This window comes from Melopsittacus undulatus, chromosome 6 (assembly GCF_012275295.1).
Source record: "Melopsittacus undulatus isolate bMelUnd1 chromosome 6, bMelUnd1.mat.Z, whole genome shotgun sequence".
In the NCBI taxonomy this organism is placed as follows: Eukaryota; Metazoa; Chordata; class Aves; order Psittaciformes; family Psittaculidae; genus Melopsittacus; species Melopsittacus undulatus.
The window spans coordinates 51,204,534-51,219,068 of record NC_047532.1 but is presented as its reverse complement, the minus strand read 5'-3'; the positions used below and the strand labels follow the sequence as shown (position 1 = coordinate 51,219,068).

The following is a 14,535-nucleotide window of genomic DNA, read 5'->3' as shown; positions in this document are numbered from 1 at the left end:
TAAATAAAACGTGTCACAATTCTGATACAAGTTTTCTTTATCACTGCCATCAAGTGACAACAGATTTCTAATAATTTACACATTGATAGTACCTGACACTTGAAAGAGACACAGTGAGGTCAAGTGGAACATAATTATTGCTGCAGAGAATTCAGTCACCTCAATTGTAAATGGAGTAAACAGTGGCTTGCCACTGATCAGTTTACTGAAGCTCAAAATATATCTCGTCATAGAAAAATTCACCGAATGTCTTGAGAGCCAGCGAAGCTGAACATGAAATAATGTCAAGCAGGCAGGAGAAAAAACTCTATCAGCTAAGTGACTCTACCTTTCGCATGGTTTTCTGCTTACAATCTTTTAACAAATGGATCTGACATGCTTTTATAAAAGTTCTAATACAAGTACCAGTACTGCCCCTTCATTCTCACCACATAAGCAGACTTTTCTCACTCTGATTTGCCTTTGTATTTTCCTTAAAATAAATAAACAAAGATAAATATATATACATTTACCTCTGCTGATTTATGTTTTATTTCCCCTTTCTTGTACTGTGCCATGTGCAGCAAGGTCAAAAGCCAATGGCACACATGCCAGAAGAGTAACTAAGGCAGATTTTGACTGTTATACAGTAGAGATTTACATATATGCCAGAAATGAAGCAGCTACCAAATTAAAACTCCTACTCTCTAAAATTGTATGCAAGACCTACTACTGTGCTCCAGTCAAAATTTCTGAGAGGCTCACAGTAATCACCAAGCTGGAACTCAGTAGGAGACATAAGATTTAGCAAGACAGTACTTGTCAGTAAGAAAGTATTTGTGAGTGCTTAAGTATTTCTTTCTCCTTTTCCTCCTGGAACTCCAAACTCATCTAGAAATGGGAAATGTATCAGCTTGTGAATGCTCTGATATGGGAAAGGAAGCACAGTTCACTAGATCATTCTTGACAGACTGCTGACCTCCACTGCAGAGGACATGAGGACAGGCCTTTTTGCAGAATAGAAGTACAGCACTGACTTTTCTAAATAAGATGGAGATTTTATTTTGCTTTCTGTGCTGAACTGAAAAACTAAAACAAGCCCCAAATTACTCTCCTACATAACATATTGAATAAAACACTCCTCTAACTGAAAAATACTGTAGATTTCAGAGCTCTGCAAACAGATGGATACATACAGTGTAAGATTCATACCAGATCTGTCAAGTGATGTGAATAATAGTTGGCCAATCTAACATACCACTGCACAAACTACAAACAATGGGAGTAGAACACCAAATATGTCTGTATCAGTCTTTAAATTAAGATGCTGAGAATCTGCTATCATTCAGTTCCTCATAAGGAACACATTTTTGTCCTGCCAATACAATTACCCTCCTCCACTAGCAAGAACAGTTACACAAGGAGGTGAAACAGCAACGCTGCAGTAAAGTTACAGTTTTTATCAGATTTTTCTATTCCTCACAAGAGGTAGTCATAAATTAGGTATCCTACTATTAATTCCAGCTATCACCTCTTAAGCTATGATAGTAAAATGACAGTTTAAGAACTGTTCCTCAAGTTAGCCCTCTGAAATTGTTACAAAATGTTCAAGGAAGTAATGGGGAGCTGTTTAAGGGAGAAAGCTTTGAGGGCGAGTTGTGTGAGAAGGTGAGTAGGTAGGGGGTTAAGTTCACATCTTTTCACATCTCCTACTTCTTGTATCTCAGCACACTTCGTTCTCAGCACTGGAAGTACAGAACACTTCCACCTCTAACCACCTAGGAGCGTCTTACAGAAATAAGCTCAGGAATGCACACACAGAATACATTACTAAAGTGGTCAAGACACTTGCAAAAATATTTAGCTTCCAGAAGTAAGCCTAAACAAGAGAGAAACGTTAAGAATGACCAAAACACAAGGAGACAATGAAACTATGTAAACTTATGCATTAACTGAAAGAATCAAGACAGAAGCTATGCATTTGACAAAAAAATGAAGTACATGTTGCTGGTGTATTAGGATAGTTGCATACAGACAATGCAGGAAAAAGAAATTAATTCTGCTTTTTCATACAGGAGAAACAAGTGAACAATCATTAATACCCACATAACTCTGAAGTTTAGCATGCATATTATTATTCATGCATATTAACATGCATATATATATTCAGAAAATAATATATACATACCCACCCTTCTCTCTTTCCCAAATAGCTTAATTCACACTACCAACACACCAAAGTGAAACTATCTGTTCACAGACATAAATATCAGATAATTAATTAAAAAAAAACAGCTGACAAGCTTTTCTGGAGCACCAATATTAACTATTCCTAAAAATGAGCTTTCATTTTGGCATAGACCCTCTCCTGTTCATTCCTTTTCATGAAACCTTTCATGCAACGTATACCAAATGATGCGATCACCAGCAGTTATATACAGCTAGACCATGGAAGAAATTTTGTGATTTCACCATAAAAGATTTTTTTTTTTTGCCTGAAGTAAGAGTTTGCATAAATGCTTCAATTCAGAATAGGATTTAATTTTCTAATCCATAACAGCATAATATTTTACACTGAATGTTGCATGCAATGTCATGTTCCAGCATATACATCACTGAAATATTTCCATGATGAAAGGGCCAAGTGCAGCAAAGTCTTTGAGGCATGAGGCCTTATCATCAAGATAACGCTTGCATTTGAGAAGTTTTCCACTCCCTCCTCCGCTGTGAACCAAACATCTTCCCCACTTTCAGAAAGCAAGAGCAAAATAATGGAGGTGGTTTTGATGCAACATACAGCTGACAGATGTCTTGTGAATGGTTTCTAAGGAAAATATAACCCAACTACAATGTCAAAAAGAAAAATTTACACTATCAAAACATCCTTCTTTATGTGTAAAGGAAAAAGAAACCATGAGGGCATCTCTCACTCCTGGGAGGCTTTTAAACTTTACAAACACAGCAGGTAGGTCAAATTAAGAGAACAAGTATCAAAAAGATACAACAGCATTAGGGAAGGCAACTTTTACTAACATCGCTTACCCCAGAATTTCTGTATGGACAGATGATTCATTTCCTACATAACAAATCCAACACTTTCTCTGAGCAACATAAAATTATATTCCTCTGTTTCTGCCATTATGGCCATTTTTGAGAGCCCTGTTTTTCTTGAAGCATGTAATCACCTTGCAGTGGCAAGAATTTTAGAACCCCAAATGGTGAGTTTACCTCCTGACACTGCACAGAGTTTCTGTTCCTGCAACACAATAGTTCTCATTCTTTCAGTCACAGCTATAAGCAATCTGGATCATCCATGCAGACAATTTCTTAAAATGCTTACTGATGGCATTATGATACAGAATGGGAACAGATTCCTAGAAAGATTCTCTTCTAAAATCAGTAATACAGAAAGGACTCTGGTTTATTGATAGGTACAAAAGGCATTAACATTTTTTTCTTAAATAACAAAGTAAGAAATACCCAACCTTGTGAGGCTTTTTTGTTCTCCCCTCCCCCCTTTGGGGGGGGGGGGGGTGTTGGTTGTTTGGGTTTTTTTTAGTTAAAAATGGAAAAATGAGGCATACAGAGAGCAGAAACTGTTGAAAATACACAGTTAATAAAAAAACCCAAACAAACACCTGAACAACAAGTTGATGTGCTTATTATAATCACAGCAAGTGGATAGAAAGCTAAATGTCAAGCATTACTACAGATATAGGTCAGCAATTCCTATTGTTAATGCCATTCAGCAGGTACCTATGGCAGGAGGTAAAATCACCTAATAACAATCTCAGTTACCTAAAACAAGTCCAACTGTTTCACCCTTTTCCTATTTTGTCAGTGAATAAAATTGCTGCTCAGAACTCAATTTAACCACAGGAGGGAAAAAAAAAGGAAAAAAAATCCATCCTTACCATTGTGATGAGAACTCTGTATTTATCCAGCATTGCCTGGTTGTCATGGCATCCTGCCAGCAACTGCCAAACCTCTGCCCGTAGTGCTTCTGGAACACTATTTTTCACCAGAGTAGACAATCCATTCGGTCTCACAACAAGATTATTGTGCCTGAGAAACAAACAATCATTTGAATATTATACTTACTCGAATAGAAATCAAAATAAAAATCTTTGAAAGTTTTTAGCTTCCCAACACTAAGTAGTATTTGTCAGATGGAAAGCAAAAAAAATTCTACAAAGATTTACCAATAAGAACCAGTTGCAAAATATAGTGATATACAAATTCTCCAGGTGTAGAGAAATTAATGAAAATTAAAACAACAACTAGTTGCAGAAATTTAACTAAACTGGCTAATGAAGAACAACTGGAATTGAAAGTGGAAACCATGCATGTGCACAGACAATTCAATTTAAATATTTGTTCAACATATACATTTAGCTTAGGTTAAAAAAAGGAAATTAAAAATAACCTAGGCTACATAGGGAAGTAAATTTTGGAAAACAAACAAAAGTCAGTTTCAGAAGTACTAACATGAAAACTGAAGTTCCAGTTTTAGATTTCATGCCAAGTGTATTCTGCAAGTGCCACAAAGCCGTAACACTTGCACATACCTTGGTAAAATCCCACCATTCCAAATAAATCTGCCTATTAGCCCGACCTGGTGCTTTACTATCTTGTATGTTTGTACACACACCAAGAAATACAGGAAGACAACTGCAGAATGAGTAGTGTTTTATTTTTCAACACTGTGCAATTAATCCAACAAAAGTTGGTACACTGAATTATGAAAAGGCCATAATCAGACAGACTGAATACTAAAGATGTGTTTTTCAAAAAATAATCCAGTCACTAAGCCCATGCATTTATGATAAAAATCACTGCACATGGACCATATTGCTGAGCTTTCAGCCACAGATGTTTAAAATTCTGTCTGAGTTAATAGTGTTTACTGATATAGATTAAACCTCACTTTGACTTACAGCAATTTTCATAGCAATGCAGCAGGAAGCCTGTGTGAATTGATTCTATTCTTTCCAATGTAGGAAGCACTTTAATCTGTTATTGTTTTGACCATTATTATGTTTTTCAACTCTACTTGTAGGAGAATAGTGAGAGCAGCATTTTTGCCAAATGCTAGCAAGCTGCAATTAAAGTAAATAACCTACAATTTCATCCTCCATTTTAACTGAAGGTTTAGAGTACTCATTTTTTGAAACAGGCCATGAAGGTGTAAACAGCTCACCACTACTATTTAAAAGGTGCCCTAAAGAAAGTTCTCCTTCCTATGTTCCAAGGATTATATGCCCATTTTCCCAAATGACTTGAGGATTCTAAGAAAGAGTATGATTAGATAATGCCCTTATTCTTTCAAGCACTAAATTAATTTATATTTTACATTTCTACTGCAATACAAGTAATTTCAAACTTTACCATTCAGTTAGCCAAATTAAAAGCCAACTAGTCCCTTTTCTCTTTCTCTGTATATCTTGAACCAAAATCACATTAGACTAACAGTCTTGTGATGTGAAAAAGCTAGAAATAAAAAAATATTAACGGAAATATCAAAAGAACTAGATAAGTGGTTACAAAGTTTTGAAAAGTACAAGCAGGAATAAATTAAAACAAACACAAAAAAACAAACACCCCCCCCCCAAAAAAAACCACACACACAAAAAAAAAACAAAAAGAAACACCACATCGGGATCTTAAAGCTCAAGTTGTGTGAAAATGAAGCATCCATAGCTCACTTCAAACCATATTAGTTTGGGTATTACATTTGGAGGCGGGCCACTAGGATGATCAGAGCACCTGTCCTGTGAAGACAGGCTGAGAGAGTTGGGCTTGTTCAGCCTGGAGAAGAGAAGGCTTGGAAGAGACCTTAAAGCATCCTTCCAGTATCTAGAGTGGGTCTACAAGAAAGCTGGAGAGGGATATTTTACAAGGGCAAGTAGTGACAGGACAAGGGGGAATGGATTTAAACTGAAATAGGGAAGGTTTAGATTAGATTATTAGGAAGAAATTCTTCACTGTGAGGGTGGTGAGGCACAGAACAGGTTGCCCAGAGATCCTGTGGCTGCCACATCCCTGGAAGCGTTGAAGGCCAGGTTGGACAGGGCTTTGAGCAACCTGGTCTAATGGAAGGTCTCCCTGCCCATGGCAGAAGGGGTTGGAACTGGTTGATCTTTAAGGTCCCTTCCAACCCACACCTCCTATGATATCCTATGAGATAAACAGGTGTCCTTCACTGAGGATTCTGTAAGCATATAAAATAAAATGAACAGCTAAACAGGAACATTCCACAGAAATATGACAGGGAATTTTTCAGCAACATGAAGAAAACCATACAAATGGCTTATGGCAGCAGCTAACAGAGATGTAAATGCCATGTTGTAAAGTCATCCTTACTACTGAATGTACAACTGAGAATTAAACATGCTGCAGCATTTATACTATGCTGTAGTATAGTATATTAAACATGCTGTAGCATTTATACTATACTGTAGCATACCAGATTTCACTGGGTTTTTTAAATATTTAAATAGTTTTATGGTAGAGGTAATACTTTAGCAACATTAGTCCATGCAGTAAAGCATAACTTCGTAATTTTAAGAGACAACTTCTCAGTTTCTCAATGTCTGTTTCAGAAACAGCTTGATCATTAATAATCCTTGCTCTGTATTCTACTATAATGAACAAATATGCATTTATCCCTCCTTTGTGTAGAGGCCCAGGCAGTTTACATTTCTAGACACTTTCTGACATCTGTTTGGACAGACCATAAAAGAAACAAGCATAAAAAAGAAAAAAAAAAAAACCTTGTCTTATTCTAGTCTTATCCTTTAGCTTATTTTTTTTAGGGGAAAAGAAATGGGTCATTCATGAATGCTGACATCTTTTAATTTCCTACAAAGTGCTCTAATTCTCCTGCACAAAATGCAAAGACAATTTTAAAACATCAAAGAGCAAGGATATAAAGCAGCAATGCATAGACTATGTTCCAACTTAACAAGTAAACAGCTTATTTCTAATCAAAGACTGCTATTGACTATTACTACTGCTGAAAAAAACCCAACAAAAAACCAAAAAAACAAACCTAATATAAAAACCAAAACCACAAGGAAAAACAATTAAAAACCCCACCATCTACAACAGAAATAGTTCCATACTCAGCTAAGCTAGCTTGCAAGAACAACTTCCATGCTGAAGATGTTGCAAACAGTAAAATAATTTAAAAGTTATTCCATTACTTCACATCCACTTACTGACTTTTTGGTAAATTATCTTATGCTTATTGCTGTTTATATGTTTGAAGGAGACTTTTGGAGCAATGTTTCTGCCGAGTCAGGCCATTAGGTTAGAGTGACATTTTAATGGAATTACAAGAAGCAATTAAGGTGCAAGAAATTTTTCATCTAACAGAGAAATAAGCACACCAGTTTTCCAAGTGGAAATGTAAAAAAGTAAATAAAAATTAATAGCTGCAGAGATATTCCATTAGCAGATGGTGCAATTTTCAACACACAAGATTTTACTTCAATCTATTTTTAGCTTTCAAATTGTTAACATTTTTCGTATGCTCCTGTTTCCAAGTTTTGCTATTCAAAAATTCAAGTATTTTATTCACTTGAATTTAACTCCAAAGTTAATACTGCTTGAGACACTCCTGAAGAAAATGTTTGCTATTGCTAGTCTTTAGGCTGTCTGGGATTTCCCATTTCTCATCCAATTTTTAACTGATTTGAAGTAAGATGCTTTAACTACTGAATGATTCTCCAAGCTAGATGCATATGTTAGGACATCAAAATAATTTACTCCAAAAGTCTTAAATCTTTTGTCTCATTGAACAGTTTACAATAGTAACTTGAAGAAATTTGATCAGGTAAAATTTGAATGAGTTGTGGACAGTTTATTACTTCAGCATGCTTACCCACAGAAGTTCAGGTATTTGGCACAGGCAAAAACTAAAAATAATCAACTGACAAATGAATTAAATAAAAAATAAATAAAAAATAATCAGAAAGTAGCATTTTCCAATGCAAATGCAATGCAGATTGAAATAAACCTGCCAAAATCATTGTTGGATTTGAGGTGCAAGATATAAAATTGTAAACAATTTATAATGAACATGAGCCAGCAGTGTGCGCTTACAGCCCAGAAAGCCAACCATATTCTGGACTGCATCAAGAGGAGCATGACCAGCAGGTCAGGAGGTGATCCTGCCCCTCTACTCTGCTCTCATGAGACCTCACTTGGAGTATTGTGTGCAGTTCTGGTGTCCTCAACATAAAAAGAACATGGAAGTGTTCGAACAAGTCCAGAGGAGGGCCATGAGGATGATCAGGGGACTGGAGAACCTCCCATATGAAGATAGGCTGAGAAAGTTGGGGCTGTTCAGCCTGGAGAAGAGAAGGCTGCGTGGAGACCTCATAGCAGCCTTCCAGTATCTGAAAGGGGCCTATAGGGATGCTGGTGAGGGACTCTTCATTAGAGACTGTAGTGATAGGACAAGGGGTAACTGGTTAAAACTTAAACAGCAGAGGTTTAGATTGGATATAAAGAAGAAATTCTTCACTGTTAGGGTGGTGAGGTACTGGAATGGGTTGCCCAGGGAGGTTGTGAATGCTCCATCCCTGTCAGTGTTCAAGACCAGGTTGGATGAAGCCCTGGGTGATATGGTTTAGTGTGAGATACCCCTGCCCATGGCAGGGGGGTTGGAACTAGATGATCTTAAGGTCCTTTCTAACCCTAACTATTCTATGATTCTATAAACTCTCTCTTGGGATATGCTTTAGAACAGGCTTTGGAAAGTTCTAAACAGCTCCAGAGCAGATCTGTTTACAGCCTTTTCAGGTGAGGAAAACACACTTTATAGGGATCAACTGACACCCACACTTTTCCTCTCTGTGTATTTGTACAGTCATTTTACTAAATATTTGTGCTTCCCAAAGAGATCTTTATTGGATGACAAAATAGTTAAAACAAGCAGGAGGAAGGTTTTCACTAAGTTCAATAAAATCTTGTGATGTCTCATTTACTAACCTCTGCGTAATATCTCCATTAAAGATGAGGTCAGCAGTAAGAGGCTATGTTTCTCCAAAGCTACAAAGTGGCCAAGTAAAGCGGGGAACTGCCCAAATAAATCCTTAAAATGTTTTTCAGCTCTCTTTTTGAAGTTAGGAAAAGAAAATTTTGCCAATTCCAGATTAAGGGCCTCTGATTATTTTTGTCTTAGGCAGCAGAAGCTATTACTTACAAAGCGAAAATCGAGTAAGTGGTTCTGGCATTTGCTAATAGTGTAAGGTCTCTTAGAGATAGCAAATACACAGACTTTTTCTATCTTGGCAAAACATATGCTGTTACTGAAGCACTTTATTAAAACGATAAAAATAACACTGCTGAGAACATACTCTAGGGTTACAAATAGCCTCCATTTTACTCTCCAAGAGTAAGTTTCAGTGATTATCAGTCTTTCTAGAACTCCTTTTCAACTGCCCACATATATCCCATTAAAAAAAAATAAATAAATTAGTGTTCATGAAAAAAATCATTCAATTAAATATACATGAGCAAGCACAAATGGCTTACATAGGGCAGATCAGAGTTGTTGTCTTTTCCACTCTAGCACTAAGCAGCACAGACTCTCATGACAGCTTAACATCCAGCCCCAAGAAACCCAGGTGGCATTTGAAGACACACCTGCAGTGTGAGCATACATGGACACATCCTCAAACACTGAATGAAACAAGACTTTTGCAGACACTGTGGGAGAAATTTGTCAAATAACTGCAAGGTAAAATAAGAGGATTTACCAGTCATTTTTAGAGTGACAATTCAATGCGTTTCGTATTTTAGTTTTTAAACTGTGTAAGCTGAAGAATTTCAAACCTCCTGCTAAGAGCTTATAGTCTCATAAAACAAAAAAATGTTAGTATTTAAAGTCTAAATTTAAGAAATAAAGCATTACCATCTCCCCAGTAATTCTCCCCAGGAATACAAAATCTTCTCAGGACAATCCTTTGACACATCACCAGTGCCACTGGAGAGTTCATTATCACTCTCTGCAAAAGAAAAAAGAAAAAAAAAAAGGAAATAGAAACAGAAAAGAAATAAAACCTAAAGCATGCACAGATTTACCAAAGAGAACAGACATTAAAGATGCATACATACAGGTCTCAGACAAATTCTTCTCATATATCAGTTTTAAAAACATCAAATGACATGGAAAATATTAGTGGGACCAAAAAGAATGTTTAGCAGACTTGGCAAAACAAGTGTATTATTAAAGTTACCACAAAGTTTAAATGAATGAGACTAGAGAATAGTTGACAGCACTGTTAAGGAAAAAGGGCCGGGATCTAAGAAAGCATTATGTGAGAAAAGATTCAAGGCTGTCAATTATCCATTTTAATGAAATTTCACAATGCCGTATTATCTAAAAGACACATCCACTCCAGACTCCATAAAAAGAGAACTCTCATTTGAAGTATACCACATAATGTTGCTTCATTATACTGCATCCCTTAGCTGTCATTCTGCTCCCATGTGATACTCTGATACCAAGAAGCTTACTCAGAGCCACAAAATAATACTGTTAATGAAACAAATTCATGAATGAGCGGCAAAAAACACTGTAACATTTAAAGTTATATTGTATGTGGCAAAAAATAATGCTTCAAATGGAAAAGAAACCTCAAAAGTATTATTAATAAACCACAAAGGGATACATGTCATTATATGGCCAATACATAAAGTCAGAGAGAATGTGAGCGTGGGATAGTGTGCTTAACTAGCTATCCAATTTCCAAGGGTCTTACAGGTCTACAAAGCTGCCCACCATAAGTTGACCAATCTAACTCTTCTGAGCAACTCCTCACATGAACATGGCTTTGCAGTTATTTGGACTTTTCTCACTTTTATCTGAATAAAACACTGCTAAAAATTAAATATTAGTACAATTTCAACAATCCCAAACATTGACAGGGCTCCAACTCTAAGCATCTTTACTACACAACCTAAACACAACAAATAAAGAGACACAGCAACAGCCTCATTATCCTCAGAAGCCTCTGAAACTATGGACAGTTTGGATGTTGGCAGCCTCAGAGAATTTCTTTCTCCTGCAAACTGAGCTGTCTCAAGGAGCTCAAACAAAACAAAAAAGGAGGACCAAAGCTAGATCTGCTTCCCAAATCCCTCAGATAATCTCTTCACACTACTCAGTCACATCTGGTTGTTGGCCTAGTATCTTTAATTCCTCAGGTACATCAAACACTTCACCTCCAACTTTATGCAGACAACAGCAGTAGTTCAAGCAGAAGAATGTCTTCAGTACCTGAACAATTACCCTCTTAAGTCTTCACCCCCATCACTCTCACTTCAATTACACATTTCTAATTTATAGTCTCAGCAGCTGTTGAATATAAGGCATTAATAATAATATCATCAGTGCTTGAATTTGACAACAGACTGTGAAGACAAAGATAGCATACACTGTATTTCAAGGACAATTAACAGGCTGCCCTGAGAGGAGAAGCTTATCAGAAATCTCTCTGAATTTCAAATTGTACATTAGATTAGCGAAACCCTTTGAAAAGACTGAAGAACTGTAGTGCCTCTCTACAAGAGCTACTGGTGAAAACAAACAAATCTTGCAGACTGAAACAAAATCTGATAAAGATGAGTAAAATCCCCAACTAGAGCAAAACATTTATAAATGAAGTTACACTGTATGTTTTCAGAAACAAAGCACCCTAGTTGTTATCTGATCCAAACCTGAGTTTGCCCAGGAATATTACAATCAGACAAAAGAAACAAACCCCTTATTTTCTCACTACACTGGTATTCTATGCAAAATTCTTCAAAGTTGTTAAGGAGATCAGTGTTACATAGCATATATACTCCAGCAAAATGTATCACAAAGCTATAGGGCTTCCGCCCTGAAAATTCTTTCATCTGAAAGGCTTATCAGTATTTGGAATGCATTATTCAGTTATATGTCAGAAAATCACAGGCCTTGATTAGAAATGCCATACGTTCCCTTTCAAAAGATGCTAACGTCAAAATTCAAAATGGAACACAGCAAAGAGAGCATAAACAACTTTAAAAATACCTACTTTGTTTCCACTCTAAAGACTATTTGCCTATTCGGACCTATGTAAACACTTAGGTATAAATTGAGGGGAGGAAAAAAAATTATATATATAGTAAAAGTATGTATTTATATATAACACATATATAATTATATATATAGAGAGAGATAAAAAAAGAGGCTGTGGGAGGGATATTTAACTGTAAAAGTTCTTCTGGGGTGCACTTACATACTTCTTTTTTCCCCCCTCCATATTTTATAGCATTTATAAGCCAGCAACATTAGCCAGAACATGATTTTATCCATACTTATCCTGCTGGGAATGCCACAGATCCCTTCCTCTAAATGTGCTGTGTACTTCTCCCTTCCTCCTTTATTTGCTCTGACCTCTCAGAACCTATTAAATGGACAACAAAACTTATGCCTCATCAGAATGAGAGAAGGATGGGAGACATCTCAAGGAAGCAAACCTGAGAGGCTGGCCTGTAAGTACATTCACATAGAAAACAGCCTTTAAGAATACTTACAGATAACAGTACACCACTTTGGGTTATCTGTTTGCTTGGAATTGCAATGTGATTAACAAAATTCACAAAAAAAAAAAAAAGCTTTGTGGATGCCTCACAAACCAAAACACTGAATTCAGAGTCTGTTTAAAGCAAGCCTGAAGGATAGCACTTACACAGCCAGCATCTAAACAGCAAGCATCACTCTGCATGGCATCAGCACAGAATCTCATGATACTCCAGGGTGGAAGACACCTCTGGAAATCATCTACTCCAATCTCCTACTCCAAGCAGCTCTAGTTACATCAGGTGTCAGGCACCACTGTGGGTAACTTAACCTCAGAGGGTGTTGGCTGGGATAGAGTTAATTTTATTCACAGCAGATAGTATGGTGCTATCTTCTGGACTTGTACTGGAAAGAGTATTGATAACACAGGAATGTTTTAGTTACTGCTGAGGAGTGCTTAGAGTCGAGGCCTTTTCTGCTTCTTACACCAGTGAGTAGGCTGGGGTTGCACAGGAGGGAGGAGTGAGTGAGCAACTGCCTGGTGCTCTACTGCTAGCTGGGATTAAACCACAACAGGAGGGTACTCCTGAACATGTCCAAGAAAGGTACCCAGGTCCCCCTGAGTAGTGCCCAGCTCCTCATCATTATCAACCCCTCACCCCAATTTGCTGTTACCCACAAACCTGCTAAATGTGCTCTCAGTCCCATCACACAGGTTATTAATAAAGACATTTAACAGCACTGATCCCAGTACTGATTCCTGAAAGATACTTGCTGGCTGCCAGCTGGAGTCTGCACCACTGTTTGATTCCTTAATCGCAGCAGTCCAGCCAACCTTTGAACCACATTATTTTTCACTTAGCCAGTCCCTATCTCATTGATACAATGATAAGGACTCTATGCAACACAGTGTTGGAGTCTCTGCTCAAGATATACAGCATCCACTACCCACCTCTTGTCCACAGCACTGGTCACCTTGTCACAGAAAGCACTGAGGTTGGTCACAATGATCTGCCCTTCAAATGACCTTGTTTGTCCTTCACATGTTTAGAAACCACTTTTGGGAGTATAGGCTCCATAACCAGTCCCATGGACTGAGGTTAGACTGAACTGGAACCTCCTTTTGGCCCAATGACATTTGCTTTTCTCTTTCGTGCATTTGCCATTTGTGTAAAGTTAAATACTGAAGCCTGTACAGATATGACTCACGTTGGGGAAGGATGTCTGGATGACAGATTTTGTATGTAGTCTGTTTTGTTAGTCTACCTACAGCCAAACAAATGTATAAAAAGTGGTCTCTTTCAAAAAACTGTAGGGACATTCAAAAAGAAACTAAAAAAGAATGAAACTAACTGAAAAAAGCTTGACAGCATATTGAATATGCTTAATTTTGTACCTACTCCATTTAGAAACACTCATTACATAAATTATTCAGTATATGAGCAGACTATTCAGAATAGGACACAAAAGAGTTGTATTTTAAGTGGCCCAGCGCTAACATTTATTATGTAACAATATTTTATTGACTAGCCTCAAGTATAACTTACCTCCCTTCTTTAGAGAACAGACACCAACTTAAAGAAGTATGACTGCTGGTATGAAAAATCTCTTAGCACTTTAGCAGCATTTTTAGCAAAATAAACTATGGCTCATTATTCTTGGTAACCAATATGTGAAAAATGCTTCCCCAGGTGGTCCATCTTTCATGTAGCAGAGGCACCTTTTTGGATTTAGTCTGATCCAGAATAGCCTGAAAGGCTGTTTTGAGTGGAAAACAAAGCTTTCAGAATTATAACAATTACCTTTGATATGAAATGGCAATATGGTTATTTTGGGCCAGTGGACATGTGTTTGGGTTTTCTGTTTGGCTGGTTTTTTGTTTTTTGTTTTTGTTTTACAATGAAGTACTTGGAACGGACCAAGTGTTGCAGAAGACCACCCTAACAGTGGTACACATTTGAAGCACTGTAATACCACAAGTGGTTTTAGCTATCTCC

At 37.1% G+C, this 14,535-nt stretch overlaps 1 protein-coding gene across 5 annotated transcripts in view; it reads right to left on the bottom strand.

Annotated features, from left to right (window-relative positions):
• The window catches only part of RABGAP1L (RAB GTPase activating protein 1 like), a 249,794-nt gene that overhangs the window by 185,755 nt on the left and 49,504 nt on the right, over nt 1-14,535 (bottom strand). For all 5 annotated transcript variants that reach the window (XM_031049980.2, XM_031049979.2, XM_005150184.4 and 2 more), the window contains 2 exons: nt 9,902-9,995; nt 3,894-4,044 (listed from right to left, as the gene is read on the bottom strand). In XM_031049980.2, the coding sequence (XP_030905840.1) occupies nt 3,894-4,044; nt 9,902-9,995 (245 nt within the window). The remainder of the gene's footprint in view (nt 1-3,893; nt 4,045-9,901; nt 9,996-14,535) is intronic.